The sequence below is a fragment of the Amphibalanus amphitrite genome, unplaced genomic scaffold, assembly GCF_019059575.1.
Source record: "Amphibalanus amphitrite isolate SeventyFive unplaced genomic scaffold, NRLGWU_Aamphi_draft 000108F_arrow, whole genome shotgun sequence".
Classification (NCBI taxonomy): domain Eukaryota; kingdom Metazoa; phylum Arthropoda; class Thecostraca; order Balanomorpha; family Balanidae; genus Amphibalanus; species Amphibalanus amphitrite.
In genome coordinates, this window is record NW_024881603.1 from 702,695 (window position 1) to 724,405 (window position 21,711).

Below are 21,711 nucleotides of genomic sequence, written 5' to 3' on the forward strand. Positions count from 1 at the left end.
CCGCGAGTCTAGCTCCATGGCCCCCACCGGCAACCGGTTTAGCAGCGACACTGCTCGGTAACCAAACGAGCGTTGGCCGGTCACTGTGCGCGTGGCAGGGGGTCGTAGGCGTGAATCCGATCGTGTCACACGCTCACAGGTTCGTGCTTCAGAAAAGGTCGTGAACAGAGAGGCGAGTTCGGCAGGCTCACCACTGGCACCAGGCCCATGTCACATCTAAAAACTTACTGAAAAATGATTTATTCATAGTTTATTTATTGGCATAGCGTCCACAGGCAAAGCCCCACTTACGGATGCAGTCGCACACTGACAATAACAACCACTCACACACACTGGATGGAAATAAATATGAGTGATAACACTGATCAAAATCCAAATAAATTAACAAGATGGCAAGAGCCTAAAAGTAAACCGACAGGCAACAGCCTAAGAATATAGAAGACATGAGCAAAAGCCTAAGAGAATATACAAGTATAGGCGCCTGGCTAATGAGCGAGGCTAAAAGTATACTGACATGAGAAATCCCCTAAAAGTAGACAGCACAGGCAATAGCCTGAAATCCTAAAAGAGTGTAGGTATAAGCAAGAATGACAGTGGATGAAATAAAAAGACAAAAAAGACGAAAAATGAGCGTAGACAATGACAATGAGAATAAAACCGGTATCGGCTAGTTGCTACATGAGGAGCTATATCAGTGACCTTAGGCTAAGTATGTTCCCTGGTCGTCAGCAAATTTGGCTATCTCCGACCTTAGCCTGCAGCTAGGCATAAAGAAATCGGCGTCGGGGCTGCTGTGGACAAGCGAGTTCACGTGCTGGGGAAGACGAATAAGAAATCCTCGCTTCACAGTGTCCACTCTTCCGCGCGGCACATGAAAGAGCTCGGGACGGCGCGTGCGACGGCCGGGTGCCGATAGAGAAAACATGGCCAAGATGTCGGGACAGTCCAAGCGACCACTGAACACGGAGCGCATGTAGTTAGTAAGTATAGTAAAAAATATAAGTAGATAAAAAATAAAAAATAAATATAAAAAATAAATATAAATATAAAAAACATAGTAAAAATATAAGCTCGATGCGTTTTTACGTTGCTTTCCTGCAACTGCAGAGGGTTTTTAAATCGTCTATATCTTCAAAACCGGCCATTTCTTAGCATATTGCTGCTCTTTTTTATCGCTAGAAAATTAGTTGGACTTTCCAATGACATCAATGGTTGAGCGATGTGTGTAGAGTGTCACCAACAATCTTCAAATGAAGTTAGTCATTTTTACGTTGTAAAGGAATGGAGTGCCCCTTTCGAGCATCAGGGGTGACGTCACTCAGGATCTGTCTCTGATTGGTCGGCGGGGGAGTGACTGTACCTTCTATAGATGGCCTTGACTGGCACGCACATTGTAGGCTGTTGTCAAAGTCCTCAGCTCAAACATCTGTCGCGGCGAGAGCAGCTGCAGGTCATTACGGGCGCGAGAAATGTGGTCATACTTTCTCAATCCGGTGACGACACGAGTCGCGAAGTTAAGAACTTTTAAAAGTCTCGTATCGTTCGCGGCCGACCCGTTGCCGTACACAGCCACGCAGTACCTGAGGCGCGAGATGATCAGCCCCTGAACAACAGCTAGAAGTGCCGGCTGCGGGAGGAAATGCCTCAGGTGACGGAGACCGATCAGGAGGCCAGTGCACCTGCGAATGATGTCACTCACATGTGCATCCCAGGTGAGGTGCCGGTCAAAAATCACACCCAGGTTCCTCACTGTGTGACTCTCCCGAACGGTCTCCCCACCGATCCGTACGCTGACAGGGGCGAGGTTGCGGGTGTTTTGCTTGGTTCCAAGGAGAAGGAGTTCGGTTTTGGAGGTGTTGAGCTTAAGGCCGTGTGCGTGGAACCACGATGAAAGGGAGGCCAGGGTGTTTTCCATGCGCTGGATGAGGAGTGGGATGTTTTGTTTCAAGTCGGACATAAGGATTTGGGTATCGTCAGCGTACTGGATCACATGGGCGTCCGGCGCGTGCAGGCTGAGGCCGTTGGCGAATATTGTGAACAACAGAGGACCAAGGACAGAGCCCTGGAAAACTCCCATGGTGTTAGGAAGAGGTTTAGAAGCCACTCTGCTGCCGGAGGAAGTACAAATGGAGACTGACTATGACCGGAAAGGTATGCGGAGAACCAAGAAGGATCGATGTTGTAGAGCTGGAGCTTGGTTAGGAGTTGGGAATGAGGAATCACGTCAAAACATTTACTGAGGTCCAAAAGGCACAAAAGGGAGGTCTCCCTTTTGTGCCTTTTGGACCTCAGTACCAGGACCAGGACCATCTTTTCAAACATGGACCGAGGTCATGTCTACATGACCTCGGTCCATGTTTGAAAAGATGCGGTTTGTGACGGACAGCAGAGCGGTTTCTGTGGAATGTTGAGGACGGAAGCCATGTTGGGATGAGGATAGGAGGTGATTGTGAGACATGTAAGTAAACAGCTGACGCTGCACCACACGCTCCACAATCTTGGCCATGGTGGGGACTAAGGAAATGGGGCGGTAGTTGGAAATAATAGAGGGATCGCCGGATTTGAAAATAGGATACACCAGAGAGTGTTTCCAGGTCTCGGGAAAATCACATGAGGTAAGACAGGTATTGATGATGTGGAGTAGGACAGGAGCGATGGCGTCGAAACATAGGATGAGGATACGAATACAGATGCCATCAGACCCGCACGCACCAGAACGCTTCATGGAGAACATTTCCTCCCGCAGGCCGGCCAGCGTCGTGCCGGCCACCCGAAACCCGCACGCACCGACACGTGGTAGGCGACACGGGATATCGGGCGGCGGCCCGAGGCCGGCCAGGCTAGCGGCGACACGCGGTCCAACATCAACAAAATGTGCATTCATCTCGTCGGGTGTAGCGGTGGGGAGGCTGCGCGCGCCGTCCCTCTTACCGGCCAGGACAGGGCGGATACTACGGTACAGGGAGCTGCTCCCTTGAGCTCGCAGGCTCTCCGCGATACCTGCACGGCAGTCACGCCTAATCGCTGACCTGACCCGTCTGTCAAGGTCGCGAAAGGCCGGCGTCTTCCTCTCGCTGCGCAGCACACCCCGCCGCTGAACCATCAGATCGAGCGTGGCACCGGTGACAGGTGGAGCGGTCGGGTTCCTAATTAACCCTCGCACGACCAGGCCATTTCTCATAACACGAACGACCGGGGGGGGGTTGTTACGACCCCCCCTGGCGTTTCGAAACGGAAGGTCGTAGAGCTTAGCGGAAAAAACCAACGGATTGCTCTCAACGAGATCTCGCGATTGGTGGTATATTTTTTGGTCCTAGGTCAACATTTGACCTACTTATGACCGGCCAAAGGTCAAATTTTCCGAAAAAATCAAACTTTTTCAATTTTCCGCGGCGATTGCGGCAAAACGGTGGGAGATATCGACTTGAAACGTTCATTATCGTGTTCCTTGATCAATTCTCCATCGTTTGGTATGTATTTCGTTTCCCTAGCTCTAAAAATGGCGCGTTGGGAGCGCCGGAAGTCGGCAAGGTCACAGTCGGCGGCAGAAATTCGAAAAATCAAAATTTAAATTTTTGAAATCTGATTGTATTTTTGGATTTGGGAGGTCCATTTGCTCCCTATAGAAGCTAATATTGCTGCATATTCCCATTGAGGTGACAAGAATTAGCAAAATAGTGGTTCGGGCGCTTTTCAAAAATAGTACCGGACGCTGTTCGTCTTGTGACGTCATAGCTCCGTGACCTGACCTGACCCGGTCAATTTTCTTGCACCACACGATAGCCAATGCTTGCCCCAACATGCATGGGAAGTTTCATCATGATCCATCAAACAATGTGGGTATCATCGGCAGAAAACCTAGGGATTCGGCGCACACGTTTGGTAACTGTCGGCCGGAGGCTGTACCTCTTATGACGTCATAACTCCGTGACCTGACATGACCCGATCAATTTTTTTCGGCAAAAGATGCGCAAAGGTTGCCCCAGAGGGTATTGAAAATTTCAGCCCGCTACGACAAGCCGTTTAGCGTGCACTTTGAAAAAAAAACCTCAGGGGGGGTTGATACACCCCCCCCCCCCCCCCCCTAGGCGTTCTAGGGTTAAAATACACTTGACAGGTGCATGAGTGTCAATAACCGGAGTTAAAAGCGCAAGCATGTGGGACCACATATCAGCGACGGAATCTAAATTATAAACACCAGTCCAGTCGACAGCGTAAAGATCGTGGAGCAAACTTACATGGTCGATACGCTTTAAAATGCGGGTCTGAACACGACAGGGTTTGACGCGACACTTGGTGAACGATAAAAGTGATCGAACAAAACTGTGAGGACTAAAAGCACACTTAAAAACTCCCACTTTCCGCACGGCGTCGCTAGAGTTTGAAATTACAACGTCAAGCAGTGAACCAGAAGAATAAGTAGGCTGCGCCACAAACTGATGGAGATGAAGTGATTGAAGCATTTCAGACAGACGATTGGTCACAGAGACAAGCATATTACAATTCAGAAAGGGTTCAATTCATTCTAATTCAGTAGTAGGTGTCAACCGCCTCTCCGCTACGAAGGCACCAAAACTACCTACTTCGTAAATGTGCATATGGTTGCTAAATTCGAATTCAGCCCTAATAACTAGCCTAGAAACATGTGAAGCTCGAAAAAGTGAACCGAGGTCATCAAAGGTCAATGACCTGACCTTCAGTTGACCTTGACAGTTGACACCCACCCTAATGCATGGGACCAACATCATTTCACATGTTTGAACGCTTGAAACCACGAAAAGACTGCAAACGCGCGGCTAATGCGGGCCGACATACGCCGAATCGCGATTCCGGCCAAAAATGGTCTCGAAAAGTAGGTCACAAATCAAAGGTCATTTGGGTCAGGGTCATGAAATTTTCATGGTAGGTGTAAAATTAATCAAATCGAAGATACTGAACGTTTCGTCGCGATCTCGGCCGCTTTTTAAGCGAGTTATTCGAGAAAAACCTAGGGGGTCCGTTCGACCCCCCCCCCACTATGCGGGCGAGGCAAAAGAGAGTATGTGAATATTCTCAGCCTTACTTTCTTTGTTTTTATATTCGGACACGACATTTGTGTGTATTACCTTGCCACTCAAGTCATTTGGCGAATCGCTCCATAACACGCGGACTGACTGGGTCAAAATTGCTCGCAGCCCAAATTGACCTGCGAACTGCATCCAATGGATCGCACTGCTGGTGAAAAAAGTTCAGACTGTCAGTGATCTCAATCAAACGCATTGACCCCGAATACATGAGCAAGTAAATATACATCACGAACGAATTTTCCTATTCTCTCGCCACTGCAATCCGCTTGTAATACGTATTTACTCCCTCATGTATTCGGGGCCACTGTTCTTTGTAGGGCTGACATCCAAGTTGGAATTAATCAATGCCAGTTCATTTTCCACGTTGTTTACTCCAATGAGCAGCAGCTCTACAAAGAACTTCGTTGATGGAGCTACTCATACGCTCAATTATTTCCAGTTTACCATTGCATCGTACGATTACGACTTCTTTATCTTTTCATTTTTCACACCGGCTCGTCTCGTTTCCGCCAAACAGGCGCAGTGGCTCTCCGGGGCAGATGGAACGACTGTTAGCGGTCGACACGCCCCGTCGGCCGGCGGCTGCGCCTCCTTATCCATCTCCACTGAAGACTCCCACAGGACCGTGTCGTAATAGATTAGGGAATCAAACGTAATCTGCCGTCGAAAAGGAGCCTGGTGTTGACGGCCAAAAGACATTGTATCATTCTTCGGATTTCTGGTCGCTCGACACAATTCGCTTTCTCTCTCTACGTGTGGTTCGGCATCATTTCGTGTTAAATTGTCTAATGTGAGCAGTGGCGAGTCATAAAGGGTGAAATTGCGGCGTTTGCATACGTGCCGGCGGGCGGGCGGAGCCCATTTGGCGCTGGTCGGCCGCGGCACCGGCTGGGGTTTCTCACGCTCTCCGGTCGCCAGATGAACTTTATTATCGCTCGACATGGCAAACAGTTACCTCGAATGAATACAAACGTGTGTGGGGGCCGTCGGCGCGGCTGGGATGGGCGGCGGCCAGTGCCCGGCAGCGGCCGCTAGTGAGGGCCCCGGCCGCCCCAGCCGGCCGCCGCCCCATACAGACGACGTGCCCCGTATGCAGACGAGCCCGTGTGAGGCAGTGGGATCAACTGAGTGACGATTGCAGCCAAATTGTATTTGAGGACAGTGAAGCTGTGGAGAATACATACAGATTATTTCTGGGTAGATGGGGCGCGCTTGTAGCGTCACCGCCACTTACTTATCAAATTGCGACGAAACAAATGGGATGAGGTGATAATTCCAGATTTATCAAGCAATGTCTTTACAGTCAGCATCGGCCCGCCGCAGTCTCAATGTGATTGGTAGGGCGACCTAGGACAGCGAGTTGGGCGGTGCAATTACCTGCGCTCATCAATTGACTGTGTTCCTGATCATGTAATCGATTCCTTCGTGTTGCCTCATCACATCAGACGCCGCCGCCGACGTTCCCTGTTCCGACGGCCTGAAGCACCGAGCCTCCTGCTGGGCGGCTCGGTGGCTCAGGAAGGGTGTACGATGTCGAACAAGTCCCGGAGTGCTGAGTCTGCTGTGCTCAGAAATCAGAATCAGTGACATATCAGCGCCGAGTTCGGCGCTTTTTCGAAAGTAAGTGCGATTTATTTTTGAGTGGGGTGGTTGATCAGATCAGTTTCTTTCTATGCAATCTAAACCGTCGCCGGTGCAGGCCATTTTGCGTCCTTCGACGGCGCAAAGGGAATGCAATCGCGTTTGGCCCCTAATTGAGCCAAACGCGAATTGAGACAAGTTTGAGCCTCGCGGAAAAAAAAACATCATGTAGCTCGTCACGAGACGAAGTCAACGATACCCGGTTTTAAGGTCAAAGGTCAAATGGTGACCTCTGAGGTCAGGTCAATAACCCAAAAGTCGGGAAAGCCGGGACCCGTTAGAACGTCGTAAAGTGAGGCTGCTAAGAGTGTTTTCGGGGTGCTGATCACGAATATCATGTTAAGTTTTGATCACAGATGTTGCCTTCATGCATTTAGGCCAGGTCGGGTCAGGGCAGATCTGGTCAACCAGTGGGGGTCCTGCCGAGTGCCGGGTAGGGGAGAGTGGGGCACATTCGTGCATGGGGCACATTCGTTTTCAGCAGTTTATGGGAACACGAGTGACTGCACGAGCTCAAGGTAAATCATGGAAATATGTCTATCATTGCCGCCCCTCGTTCACTGTAGATAAGAAGACAACACTGTGCCTGCTGTCATGCTTGATAAAAAAAGCAAATTTGTAATGTTCGTGAGCTTTCCAAACTTTTCTCATATCATCCATTTTCGTGATCCTGACTCGAAAATGTGGTTCAGCTTTTCAAAATTGGGGGCGAAGAAGTTCACTCTATTCACGGAACTGCTGCAAACTTGTTTGTTGAAAAGTGTATTTTTTTCAACAAGAAATTTTGAAATATATTACAAATAACGTTGTGGGGCAGGTTCGTGTACGCAATGCCTCGGGGCACATTCGTGCATATTTCTTAGTTTTTTTTTGCGATTTATGACTATCTGTATTCTGTAGTAGGTTTCACTAATGACGCTCGCCTGACTCAGTCTCGACTGTTTGCGACGTCGTGACAAGTAATTCACGTGACCTTGGCGAGGTCGCGGAGGCGGGCCGATGGCCGGTGCAGTTGGCAGTGGCACATTCTTGTTGGCCAGCCCATTCTTTCTACATATGTTGTGCAATGTATTCTTGTGGAAAGGAATCAACTGAAATGACCTCCTGCCAATTTCTTTTGGTAAATTTCTGGTAACGCCCGGTAGTTCCTCGAATTTTGCAGGGTGCACGGAAGTGCCCCACGCCTTGCACGAATGTGCCCCATACCTGGGGCAGTTTACATGATGCAAACGTTCAGAGTTATTTTAAGTCTTTTTTCTAATAGAAGCGATAATTTTAGAGGATAACTATTAGTGAGGAAAAATATCTTCAACAGTTCCTTCCCATACTCAGTGACGTACCCAAGGGGGGCCACGGGGGCCATGCCCCTCCCCTGAGCGCCTTCGTCAGGGGGCCCCTCATGCCCCAGGATATTTTTTTCAAACACTGGGTAAACGTCCTTTACTCGGAAGAAAAATTGATATTAAAGTTTCATTTATGTGCCCTGGTTACCCCAGGGGCCCCTGCAGTCATCCAAGGGCCCCCAGTTTCCTGGACCCCTGGTCGCCTAGGGGGCCCCTGGTAGCCGGGGGCCTGGTCTCATGGGGCCCCTGATAGCATGTGGCCCCTAGTCGCCTAGGGGGCCCTGGTCGCATGGGGGCCTCTGGTCGCATGAGGCCCCTGATCGACTGGGGGCCCTAGTCGCCTAGGGGGCCCTGATAGCCAGGGGCCTGGTCGTATGGGCCCCTGATAGTCTGTGGCCCCTAGTCGCCTAGGGGGCCCTAGTCGCATGGGGGCCTCTGGTCGCATGAGGTCCCTGATCGCCTGGGGGTCCCTAGTCGCCCAGGGGGCCCCTGGTAGCCGGGGGGCCTGGTCGCATGAGGGCCCCTGGTTGCCTGGGGCCCCCGGTCGCCCCTAGTCACCTGGGGGACCCTGGTCGCCTTGGGCCCCTGGTCGCCTGGGATCCCCTGGTCGCCTGGGGGCCCGTGATCGCCTGAGGACCGCTGGTCACCTAGAGGGCCCCTGGTCACCTAGAGGGCCCCTGGTCACCTAGAGGGCCCCTGGTCGCCTGGGGGCCCCTGATCGCTTTGGGGGCCTGATCGCATTGGCCCTTGGTCGTCTGGGGGCCCCTGGTCTCCCGGGCCCTCCCTGTCCCCCCGGAGACAAGCTGGGTTGAGCGACATGATGCAGTGGAGTGCTTCCTGGAGCTCATCGAAGCGATTTTTATAGCTCTTCGGCACATGAAGCAGTGGAGAGACACCAGCACGTCATGCGTCGCTTTTGGCAGCCATCCAGCAGTCTGACTTCATCGCGGCTCTGTGCGTCACTGCTGATGTGACGTCCGTGACTCACGGCCTGTCACGTCAGCTCCAGACTGAGACGACTGATCTGTCCGCCGCCACCGCTCTTGTCAGGGACGCCCAAGACGCTCTCAAACGGAAGAGGGCGGAGGCAGAGTCGTCTTTCAAAGCAGTATATAGCGACATTCAGACAAAGCTGTCAGCTGTTGATGCTCCTCCGCAATCGGCGAAACGCATTTGCGAGCGACAGGTGCACCGAGGCGTCAAACTGCCTGAAGGCTCCACACCGGAAGACCACTACAGAGTCAGGATCTACATTCCTTTCCTGGATGACCTCATATCACAGCTGGCAGCGCGGTTTTCTTCCAAGGAAGTGGCCCCAGGCCGTGATGAAGAGTAGCCGGCTGATCCCCTGTTCGCTAGCGGTGATGATGAGTGGCTCAAAAGTGTCTATGATTTCTACCAGGCGCTCATGGGAGACCTGACCCTTCGTCAGCTGAAGGCTGAGCTGCTCATCTGGCAGCAGATGTGGTCCCATACTGACAAAAAAAGCTGTCAACACATTCACCGCGGCATTGAAGCGTCGCGATCCAGAGACCTTCCCAGGTATCTGGAGACTGCTGGGCATCGCAGTGTGCCAGCCTCTGACAACAGCGTCAGCAGAGCGGGTGTTCTCGACTCTGCGGCGCGTGAAAACGTGGCTGCGAAATCGCATCGGGCAGTCCCGTCTAAGCGCCCTGGCGCTAATGCATATGCATCCTGACTTGCTGCCACCAGCTGACAAAGTTGTGAGTTCCTGTCGAAAAAGAAGCGTCGCCTCAGCTCCTGAATTTGACCACGATGAACACGCGTAGCAAGCTGTCGGATAGTCCAGTCGACAGGACAGCACGCTGTCCGGACCGCGGACGGCGGACTGCACCGTATTTGTATATGTATTTGTGACTGCACCGTATTGCTGATGATGTTGCAGGTTGGGTAATGCAGACGCAGTGCAATATATGCAGGAAAACCTGTGAAATGTAACGTTTTTTAATTGACTTTGATGAAGTTGAACGCGAGAAATCACAACCAAATGCTGCATTAGGTTGTAAAGAACTGAATTGCGTTTTCTCACACATGTGGCGTTTTCTCACCTACGTCTGCAGGAGAGACCGGACTCACTATGCCCCCCACACCATCGAAAGGTTCTGCATGACTCCCGGGGGCCCCCCGAGTGACCTGGGGGCCCCTTAGAAAGCAGGTGGCCCCCTCCTGGGCGAAATCCTGGGTACGTGCCTGCCCATACTATTATCAACAATTCTGCCACTGGACCAACCAAAGAACAGATGTATGGATTTATCCTTTTTTTTTGCACGAGTGTGCCCCACTCTCCCCTAATAAGCATGCATCTATCTCAAAGGCTGCAGAGGGATGGGCGTCCTTCGGCTGCGCCAGCCACAACATCAGCCTGGTCGTGAAGAACGCAATGAACGTGAGGACCGGCCAGGGCCACGACCTCAGGAGGCTGGCGATCTAGGCCACTTCACTCAATATACCCTGATCTAGGCCATCAGAACGCCAGGACCAAGGCACTATGTCCCTGGGAAGACGCAAAACTAGCAGCTAAGCTAGAAAATGATGCATGAAACTTGGCGGAACTCTTCTGTCAATGATACTGCGGCACAGTCAGTGACGGAGAGCCTCGAGGAAAAGCGTGGTTTCTGCGTTCAACAGCCCGGAGGTTGTTGAACTGATCGACTCCCTCAACCCGACGATCATGAGGCGGCTGATCGCCATGCCCACACCTTTGAGATCGCCTCTGAGAAGCTGAGCGGACACAAGTTCGTACCGGACTCTCTACCTCGTGCCCATCAAGGCCATAGTGCCCATAGCGGAAGAGCGCATCCAGCGAGGGTAGCATCGAGATTCGAGAGCAAGAGGCGATAGTTTACGAGAATGGATAAGAAAACGCTGTCGCGACTCACGAAGGGAAGTTTTTTTTATAAATTTAGTCCGAACCTTTTGCTAGGAAGGATTCACAAGGACAGAGCCACCGCAAAGCGAAGCTTGTTGCGGTGACCCTGCACTCTACCCTCCGATCGCGCAATTCCAGTTCTATGGCAGAATTTAGAGTCCAAAGTTTAACGTGCGCACATAGCCGCGCACGGCCGGTCCCCTCACTGACTTCGCCTGGCTACGGCCTGCCACCAACCGCAAACATACCTGTCAGGAGGCCCATAAATGAAGCGCCCGTCGCGCTTCGAACCCGGACTGTTGTAACCGGGGACGCGTGCTCTCACCACGCGGAGTCCAACGCTCTACCAACTGAGCTACGGGACCGGCCAAAGATCGCAGTAAACGGGCGGCGTATGGACCGCAATGTCGTGGCTACCGTTCCGCCAACTCAAGACCTTGTCCGATGAGGATAAGCCATGCATCGACCTTGACAAAACGCACACCAGCCAGCACCTATCTTTCTTGCGAAGGAGCGGCCCGGGCGATGGAGCGGCCTACCATAGCCCACTACCTGAAACAGAATGCATAAGCTGAGATATTAATCAATGAGACCACCAAAAATAGGGCAAAAATCGGCATTCTCCATACGCCGATTACTGCTGATACATTATTACGCGACTGCCATTGATATTAACCCGCCAGTTGCTGGGGGGAGGGGCGTTAAACGCCCCCACTTTTTTCGCTGGGCGATAGCATAAAAACGGCGCGCCGCAAGCGCGCCAAATTTTAGGTACCTGTAGGGAATTGATTGAAGTTTATTGTCACAAAGTTTCAAAAAAATCGGTCGGAAAATTTTTGAGATATCCAAGTTTAAGTGACGTCATGATTTCTGAGTTTTCGACCAAAAACGGCATATGTTCAAAAAATCATATAAAATCACAGAATAGACATACAGACATGCCGTAAACGCCATTAGACTGCCAATACCATGAACAATCAAATGGTTATCTTTGATTATTGATTATCGTTCCGCATTTTCCAAAATCTTGAACTGAATCTTGGCAATTTTTCGTGACTACTTCACGACCATGATACATGCATTTCTTAAATTGAACTTTTTGAGCCAAACACGTAAACATATGATGAAATGAATGTCACCATCGTGTTCTACGCCCCAAATTACCCATGAAACATGTGTCACAGGCTGCGAATATCAGTTTTGATTTTCGGGGATATGTGCCTACCGGTTGACCTGACCTTGACCCTGACCTATGCTTGACTGACCCCTACATGGAGCTGACACTCTTGTAGGCCTTATATGATGGATTGTGCACCGTTTTGACAGAGTGACGAGAGGCGCCCATTGCGAAGTCCTGAAGTCCATGCTACTGAAAGCCCGATTTCAGGTGTTTGACCTGACCTTGACCCGACCTGTGACCTCAAAACTCAACTTTAAAGTACTCATCTGAAGCGTCTCGTCGTGCTCTTTCGTTTGCCGCCTCGTGCGTTTCGCTGCGCCTATTGGTTCTCGAGTTATCGGCTGGGGGCGTTTAACGCCCCCCCCCCCCCCCAGCAAACGGTGGGTGGCGAAATAGGGGAAGCCGGGGGAAGCCCGGGCGCGGGGGAAGCCCGGCCACCCCGTTTCCAGCTAAATTATTCACAATAAAATGCTCAACTGTTTGTCCTTTCAGCGTGGCAGCTAAGGTAACGCCAGCAAAAAAGTTAAGGCCGACAAAAATTGCATATTGTTAAAGTTATAGCGCAAAAATGATATTTTAAGGGTTTTTAGCTAAAAAGTGAGATATGTTGCACTGTTAATGTTATACCATACAGCACTAATATCTATACGAATGTTATGTAAGGACCGTTTAAGTGTTTGTAGTGAGGGGTGACGAGGCAGGCTGGCTTAAGTATGACATTTTTTCGAATATCGCTGTTCTAAAATAAAAATTAGCACATTGGGGTAACCCCGGGCGAGTGGCCAAGCTTACCCCCAACCGAGAGCAATGCCACTAAACCACTGTTTTCCATGAGATAATAGATACTGAGCAGGTTTGGTTTACACCTAGATCAAAAATAAATTTCGAAAATAAACATGTTATCATAGACAAAGCCAGTCATGCCACTTAAGGTCAACTAGGGTCAAACTACGTTTTTGCAGATAACGCGACAGACAATGAAGCTAGAGCTTCAAAAATGGTGTCATTGTGTTCTTCTTCATCAGCCGAGTCGAATGATATGCAATATGATGCATTAAGGTAAAAAGAAAAATAAATTTTAAGGAATTTTGAAATACACATTTTTTTGTCAATTTTGCATCACGATTTTCATCGACCTGTACTGTATATGTAGTAGACGCTAGCTAAAATACCAGTAGTGACATAAACTCTAAGATGTCCAGAGCTAATCAGTACCTTAATATTTCACTTTCCGTTAATATTTGGAAAACACATAATGGTTTCATCAACTCTTTGTAAAGCGCTGGGGAGGTGGCCGGCGTTACCCCTATGCCTGGCTTACCCCAGAAAAATCAACACTTTTTTAAAACTCGATTTTCTCAACCTTATACTTATTCCACGAAACCGAATTTTTGGGAAAACACGGCCAATGAACTTAGCTAGCTAGCAGGGTATCAACATTTTATACAGCACGTATGGTATGTAATAAAAGTCAAAAAGAGCTTACTATGCCGGGCTTCCCCTACCCCAGCAACTGCCGGGTTAACCCGCGCCCCGTAGGGCTACCGGCGGACCCTACCACCCGTAGGGGGGGGGCCGTTTCGGCCCCCCCCTAAGATCTCGGAAAGTTACCGGCCGATTTTCAAAATTCAAACGGCGTTCGATAGCCCCACCCGGGAACTACCTTGTGACCGAATTTCATTGACCTAGGTCAAACCGATGACGTCACAGGTCAGGTCAAAGGTCAGATTTTCACCGTTCACAGGCAATTCAAGAAATGTGTTGTGAAAGCGAGTAAGTTGGTAATTTATTGAAAACCATCGATGGTACATTGTTCGTCAAACACATACTTTGCTATCTGAGGTCACTGATACCAGGTCAGGTCACAGCGAGGTCAGGTCACCGGGGGTCACAATATGAATGTGTCGTGTGATACATGTTCTATGGTCCATTTTACATGACAAATGCGATTATGTGGGTTAGGCAGCCTTTGGGGCCAGCCTAGGTCACGTTTCTGTGAAGGTCAGGTCAAGGTCAGGTCAAATTAGGTCAAATTTCAAAGTTGATATTTTTGCATAAAATGGGTATCGATTCGATGCAGCTCGTCACGGGGAGTCTAATGGTGGTCTTCGTTTTGCTCTACGAGTTCTAGAATTGCCAAAAATTGAGTTTGAAAATTTGACGTCATCATTTTTGAACAGTTTTTTCGCTATAACTTGGCCAAAAAACGAGGTATCGATCTGAAATTTGGTATGTAGATAGAAGACGGTAGGCATTGTCACATATATTCCGTTTTTTTTCGAAACTCAAAAAACTTTTTGAATTTTTCGGCTAATACATATATCAAAAAAAAATGTTTTTTTGATTTTTGGGGGTCAAAACTCAAAAATTTCAAAAATTCGAGATAGCAGTTTTGTAGCCCTGTCAATTCTACACCTTTTATGTCTTGATCATTTTTCTGTATCTTCAAAGCTGTAGTCCTGACAGGTCTTCTCGCGAAGGTCTTTTTTCGGTCGAAAATGACAGAACATGACGTCACTCTGGCGTCATTTGTGGCCAACCTATCATAGCCTCTGGTAAATTTTTGGTCACAATGTGTAAAATTGATGCCCGGAGGGGTCCTGAAAGTTTGGTGGCGTTATCTCTAGCCGTTTAGGAGATATCGACCGAAAAGGACAGGGGGGGCCGTTTCGGCCCCCCCCCCCTACGGGGCGCGGGTTAAGAATTGGCATGATATGCTCGACGGGTGCAAGGAACCTTTGCATCACCAAGGGCTGTGCTCTGACCAGGGGCGTCGCCGACGGGGGGTCGCGGGGGTCGCGACCCCCCACTTTTGAGAACCGGGGGGGGGGGGGTCGACCCCCCCACTTTTGGCGATGCTGAGTATGCTTTTTTGAGCCATCATGTCAGTGAAGTTGGCGTCAGCAACATCAACAAATACGTGAGATTCAGAATAGCTCCCTAGTCCCTATATTGCTTGTAGGTCAATAAGCTGTGGGCGTGGAACAACAGCATGACAATATTTTTTAAGTAGCAGTTATTCTAGTCCCTTTTTATCCCTCAAAGGAGTGGGCGCGCCAAAACTGACCCAAGCGTTCGTCTGATTGTCAAAATAATGGTTGCAGTCGATTCGTCGGATGACGGATCAGTAACTACGAGGTACCTAACTAGCCTCAGCCCTGGCTACCATCGGACCTGCCTGCATAGGGGGAATGGGGTCAGATGGTGGACCCCTCTCGAGCTTTCCCAATAAGACACGCAAAAAGGAGCCTATTGCATCGAAACTTCCAGGGACCTCGAGTTAATCAATTTTACACCTACTTAAAAAAAATATTGACCCTGATTTGAATGTAGATGACCTTGGTTTACTTTTTCAAGTGTTATTTGCTTCTACTTACACAAGTTACAACTGTAGTTTTTGGAGCTGATTTCGAGTTATAGCGCCCGTTTGAACATAAGAAGTAGTTTTGATAAGTGGTGGTTCACTCTAGATGTTATGTTACGAAGCTATCGGTGGTGGTTGTCACTCACTTTAGATGGCCGGCAGGAAGCCTGCTGGTCGACCTGACCCGACACGATCTACCCCAAATGCATGGAGTCATCATCTTTGTTCAAAATTAACCGATCGAACTCGTACTTACCTACTCGGGACCCCGATAACAGCTACGGCTCACACAGTTCTAGCGGGTCCCGATTTTCCCTACTTTTGGGCGTTGACCTAAGATGACCCGGCCAAGACCTTGAAATTGGGCATCATCGGCTTTCTCTTGTCACGGGCAGCATCCTCGCTTTTCCGCGAAGCTCTACCTCGATCAGGGGCCGAAAGCATACATTGGCGTTACGTTGGTAAACGTTTTACCTTAGCGACCCGTAAAACACGAATAAGAGCTACAGCGACACAGAAAGCGTATTATATAGCTTTTTAAAGTTCTTTCGCCAACTTCGCCTCAGATTTGACTTCGGGTCTATGACTTGTGCACCACAGAGGCCAAACAGCTAAACGGACGGATTTTGCCGAAACATTTGTTCTGTAACAACCTACGGTTCAGTGAATGTGTATGATATTCATGTTATCACCATCGTGTTTGTTTCGTCGAAGACGACGCATGGCTTACAATTTGAACTTAAAATCAACTAGAAAACTTGACATCAGACGTAGTCATGTCCTGACCGGAAAAGAACCTGCTGTACCTATATGGCTCGATCTGTGTTGCTGAGCTGAACACACTCCAGATGCTGTCATCGCTCTACAGCGTCTCCATCAAAAGTTGTTGTCGAAAATGTGTTAGAGACCTTTTAAACACTCCTACCCATCAAGACGAAGACCGGTCACCCGACCCCCCCCCCCCACTCAAAAATCCGTGGCGACGCCCCTGGCTCTGACCGCGCCGTGGTCTCTTGTGGGTCCCGAGTCCGCTGAAACGCCGCGACCCCCTACTTGTGTGTGCTAGAATCGCTCGATATTGGCGGCGGCGCACGCCCGATATTCAGATCAATCTCGGCGGCGGCTGGACGGACTCAATTATTCCTCAGTGGCGTGCTTGTTTTCCTGTTTGTGGGAGTGGACACTCGAGCGTGACTTTAAGATGTTTTCGCCGACGAGATCGTTTGCTCGAGCCGTGCCCTCGAGAGCTCCGAGCAGACCGATGGAGAGCACGGGGAAGGGCGGAACAACTCGGACCGGGTGTAGACTCGGAGAGCCACTCGGAGGGAGTTGCTGAATACTGACCTCTGTCCTCGATTAACTGGGGTATCGATCTTACAGATTTCAGATTTTGACCCTTCAAATTGATTAAAAAGGATTTTACAGGTAATGAATAGAACGTTATACCTACTTACATGCACTTCCACGGATAAATAGCCTCGGACTAAGAGATACAATAGCAGTTTTCACGACGGCCATCTGGTTCACATCTAGTGTAGATTAGTTGCAGATTTGGTGAAATTAGGTTCAGTGTACCTATTTCTTAGTAGCTATCAGCTATGGTTGCACTAATTGCTAATATACCTACCTTGTCATATCATCAGACAGTATCATCGATTAAAACACTGAAACAATTTCATTGTATGAAGATATTTGTTATCAAAGAGATAAGGTGCAGATTTGGTAAGAATTAGGGGCATTCGCCGCAGGCTTCATCAGCCACGCGATAAAATAGTCACTTACCTTGAAGCAAATAGTTCACTTTTAACATGGGGTTTTGAACTGGAATAGTAGTTTTGTAGCTTGAGCTGAGACCAGCACTAAATCAGAAGCTTTTACGGCCCAACGATCACCCTAGGCAAGATATTCCATTTCTCGTTTCGAAAAGAGTGTCCTAATGAAGAAATGCCCGGAATGCAGTACCTCAGCCTCACTACATATATTAAAATATAGGCAATATTTTTATTTATAAAAGCCTTTATTTTCTTTGCTGATCACTTTAAACACAAAAAATGATAAATCCATTGCAAAAAAAAATCTTATTTCGTGGAAGTGAACTGTGAACTGTGAGAGTGTTAACTAATAGCTCTGCGTGTGTCCGCTAGGTGGCAGGCCGGTAGCGAGCATCTGACCGGTCACTGCGCCAATAAACAGTACGCGGCTAGACACGAGCGAGTGCGTTTGTGCAGACGGAGCGCGGACGAGTACGAGAGACGGAGCGAACTCACACATGGCGCAGCCTGACGAGAACCCCGGCGGGGGCCCGGCCGCTAGTGACGATGAGAGTGAGCACGGCGCTGTGGTTGCCTTACCAGCGCAGTGGTTAAGTCGATTAACACAACCTGATAAACTCGACCTCTCTGTGGACAGAGGAGCCGCCTTCAAGACGTGGAAAACGCGATGGACCGACTTCGTCACACTTTCTGGCCTGACCGCACAGCCCAAGGCGGTGCAGTTGGCGATGCTGCGATCCTGCCTCTCGGACGACACCGTCCATATCGTCGAGAATATGGGGCTGTCAAGGTCAGACGGCGAGAACGTCAGCAAAATCATCGAGAATCTGGAGCGACACGCTATAGGACAAGTCAGCCAGGTGATGCAAAGGCGAGCATTCAACCTGAGAATCCAACAGGACGGCGAGACATTCGACGACTATGTGACGTGTCTCAGAGACTTGAGCAGGGACTGTGGATATTGTGATCGGTGCAGAGACAGCCTTATTCGCGATCGAATTGTAGTGGGTATCCGTGATGCGGATGTCATCAGGCGTTTGTGTGCCATCCAAAGTCTGACTCTGGACGAGGCGATAAACATTTGTCGGTCAGAGGAGTGTGCGGCGCGCGACGCCCTTCAGATCGCGGACGGCAGCGTTGGCCCGGGCGTGGCGGCTGCGCGGCGTGGCTGGTCGGTGGTGCCGCCCGCGGGCACGGTCGGTCGAGGTCGGCGGCCGGACCGTGACGTCACTGACCGCGTTTGGACTGGGCCGGTGGACCGGCGTCGGGCACAGCCCGCCCCTCCCCGTGCGGCCCGGCCCGCTGCCGACCGGCAGTCACGTGATCGCCCGGGCGAGGCCTGTCGCCGCTGCGGCCGCGGGCGATGCCGGGGAGAGAACAGCTGCCCCGCCATTGACAGCGAGTGTTTTCGCTGCGGTGAATACGGCCATTGGGGCCGTATGTGCGACAGGAGACTGGGGCCGAGAAGGGCCAATGCGGTATCCGTCGGTGAGAGCGCCTATGAAGACGACTGTACTCAGCTGAATATGGTGACGGTGAACGGTGTTCAGCACAGATCGGCGCCGACGGTTGCAGTGGACGTGTTCGGTACCAGGCGCGGGAAGTTGCGAGCTCTTCCAGACACTGGAGCCGACATCAGCCTGGCCGGCCCTGAGTTTGCAGAGATGTTCGGCCGTGGTCGCATGACACCTTCAACAGTGCGTCCGATGGTGGTCGACGGGCGATCCTGTGACTCCATAGGCAAGGTGGAGGTCACAATCAGGATGGGAGACATCGAAGTCAACGAGCAGGTCCACATCATTCCTGGAGTCAAGCGTCTGATCCTGTCGTGGAAGACGACGCAGCGCCTCGGCATCATTCCAGAGGACTACCCCGAACAGAAGTGGAACATTCCTCAGGCATCACGGCAGCGGTATCGGCGCGGCGGACAATCACACGGCCAGCCGAGCGGCAGACGGCGGCGCTCGGCCCGCCGGTGGAGCGGCAGACGGCGGCGCTCGGCCCGCTATCCGAGCGGCAGACGGTGGCGTTCGGCCCGCCGGTGGAGCGGCAGACGGCGGCGTTCGGCCCGCCGGTGGAGCGGCAGACGGCGGCGCTCGGCCCGCCGGTGGAGCGGCAGACGGCGGCGCTCGGCTCGCCGGTGGAGAGGCAGACGGCGGCGCTCGGCCTGCTATCCGAGCGGCAGACGGCGGCGCTCGGCGCGCCAGCGGAGCAGCGGGCAGCGCGGACCGGCGCCCCAGGGCCAGCGGAGCAGCGGGCGGCGCGGTCCGGAGCACCAGGGCCAGCTGAGCAGCGGGCGGCGCCGACCAGCGCACCGACGGAGCAGTGGGCGGCATTGCTCCGCGAGTACAACGACGTATTCAGCGAGAAGATCAACATCATCCCAGGAGAGAAATACAAGATTGTTCTGAAGGAAGACGCTCAACCGTACGCTGTTCATGCTCCTCGGCGCATTCCGTTCGCTCTCAGGGAGCCCCTGAAGAAGGAACTGGATAAACTGGAGAAGGATGGTATGATTATACCAGTGACGACACCGACAGAGTTTTGTGCACCAATTGTCGTGGCTCCCAAAAAGGACGGAGGCATCCGCATGTGCGTCGATTTCACGAAGCTCAACAAATCTGTGCGCAGAGAACTGTACCAGTCTAACACCCCGGCAGAGTGTGTGGCGTCGATCGTCGACTCTGCGAGATGGTTCAGCGTCTTCGACGCCTCCAAGGGGTATCACCAGTGTCCGCTGGAAGAAGAGAGCCAGCCACTGACCACATTTATAACGCCCTTCGGGCGTTTCATGTGGACGAGGGCTCCATTCGGAATCAGCTCGATCTCCGAATTCTTCAACCGGAGGATGGACGAGTGCTTCAGAGACATCCCAGGCATTCAGCGCATCGTCGACGACGTTTTAATCTGTGGTGCCACCAAAGAAGAGCTGGAGGACCGTGTCCGGCTCTTCCTGGAGAGGTGTCGCGCGCGCGGTGTGACGCTGAACGTGAAGAAAGCGCAGCACATGCTACCGGAGGTGCGCTTCGCAGGCTTCTTGGTGACACATGGTGGTTACAGGCCGGACCCAGAGCTGCTACGAGCCATCGCCGCCTTCCCTGAGCCACAGAACGTGACGGACCTGAGGAGTTTCTTCGGACTCGTTAATCAAGTCGCGCCCTTCTCGGAAGAAGTGACGCATCATCTGGAGCCACTGCGCCACCTACTGAGCACCAAGCGAAGCTTCTGTTGGGACAACTGCCACCAGTCAGCGTTCGAAGCAGCTCGACTGGCGCTATCATCGACAAGGAGCCTGGGATTCATCCTTCAACAGAAGCAGCAGAACGGAGAGTGGTGCGTGATCCAGGCTGGGTCACGGTCACTGACGGATGCTGAAACGCGATATGCCACAATTGAGCTGGAGCTCTTGGCAGTGGCGTGGGCAGTCAGCCGCAAGTGTCGACTCTTTCTGAGTGGAATGCAGCACTTCGACATCCTGGTTGACCACCGTCCATTGATCAGCATATTGAACTCCAAGAACATGGACGAGATTGAAAATTCGAGACTACAACGCCTTCGAGGGCGTATCAGCATGTACAACTTCACGGCAAGCTGGACGAAGGGGAAGGAGCACCAGGCAGCTGACGCCCTGTCGAGATCACCTGTCGACTCTCCGACGGCTGAAGACGAGCTGGCTGAAGACGACACGGTAGCCAGCATCAACGCAGTGGTATGCAGCGCTCTGGAAGAAGCACAGTCAGACATTCGTCTGGATGACGTGCGGCGCGCGGCCGACCACGATGAAGAGGCCAGGCAGCTGATCCAGACGGTCCTCACTGGCTTTCCGGCGAGTAAGACGGACCTCCCGGAAGTCATCCGACCGTACTGGGCAGTGCACGATCGGCTGACGGTGGAAGACGGTGTTGTTCTGTGTGGATGTCGGCTAGTCATACCAAGACCGATGCGAGCAGCAGTTCTCACTGAGTTACACGCATCACACATGGGGAAAGAAAAAACGAAAAGTCGAGCGCGCCAGGCCGTGTACTGGCCCGGCCTAGATAATGATATAGAAAATATTACGAGAAGATGTGCGGCATGTCAAGCGGAGCTGCCGTCACTCCCCAAGGAACCCTACCTCAGGAGGAGTCCTCCTTCACGTCCGTTCCAGCACCTATGTACAGACCTCTTCCAGCACGCGGGTCAGTACTTCATGGTGGCGGTGGATCCGTTCTCGGGGTGGCAGTTCTCACGGCACCTGGGAAGAACGATGAAATCAGCTCGGGTGATCGCAGAGCTAAAAAGTATATTCTGCACGGTGGGAGCACCCGAGACAATCTTCAGTGACGGTGGCCCACAGTATACGTCTAGGGCCTTCAAGCAGTTCATGGAGCAGTGGAAAGTGGAGCACGTCATCTCATCGCCGCATTACCCTCAGTCAAATGGACGAGCAGAAGCTGGGGTCAAGGCCGCAAGCAA

The 21,711-nt window shown here is 51.4% G+C and overlaps 2 protein-coding genes across 3 annotated transcripts in view; one reads left to right on the forward strand and one right to left on the reverse strand.

Moving 5' to 3' along the window:
- Positions 1-21,711, reverse strand: part of LOC122380856 (lachesin-like) — a 152,080-nt gene that overhangs the window by 79,226 nt on the left and 51,143 nt on the right. The gene's annotated exons all lie outside the window — the stretch shown is intronic.
- LOC122380855 lies at positions 17,597-19,872 on the forward strand. Its single transcript, XM_043364372.1, has one exon. The coding sequence runs from the start codon at positions 17,754-17,756 to the stop codon at positions 19,665-19,667; it is 1,914 nt and encodes a 637-aa protein (XP_043220307.1). The 5' UTR covers positions 17,597-17,753; the 3' UTR covers positions 19,668-19,872.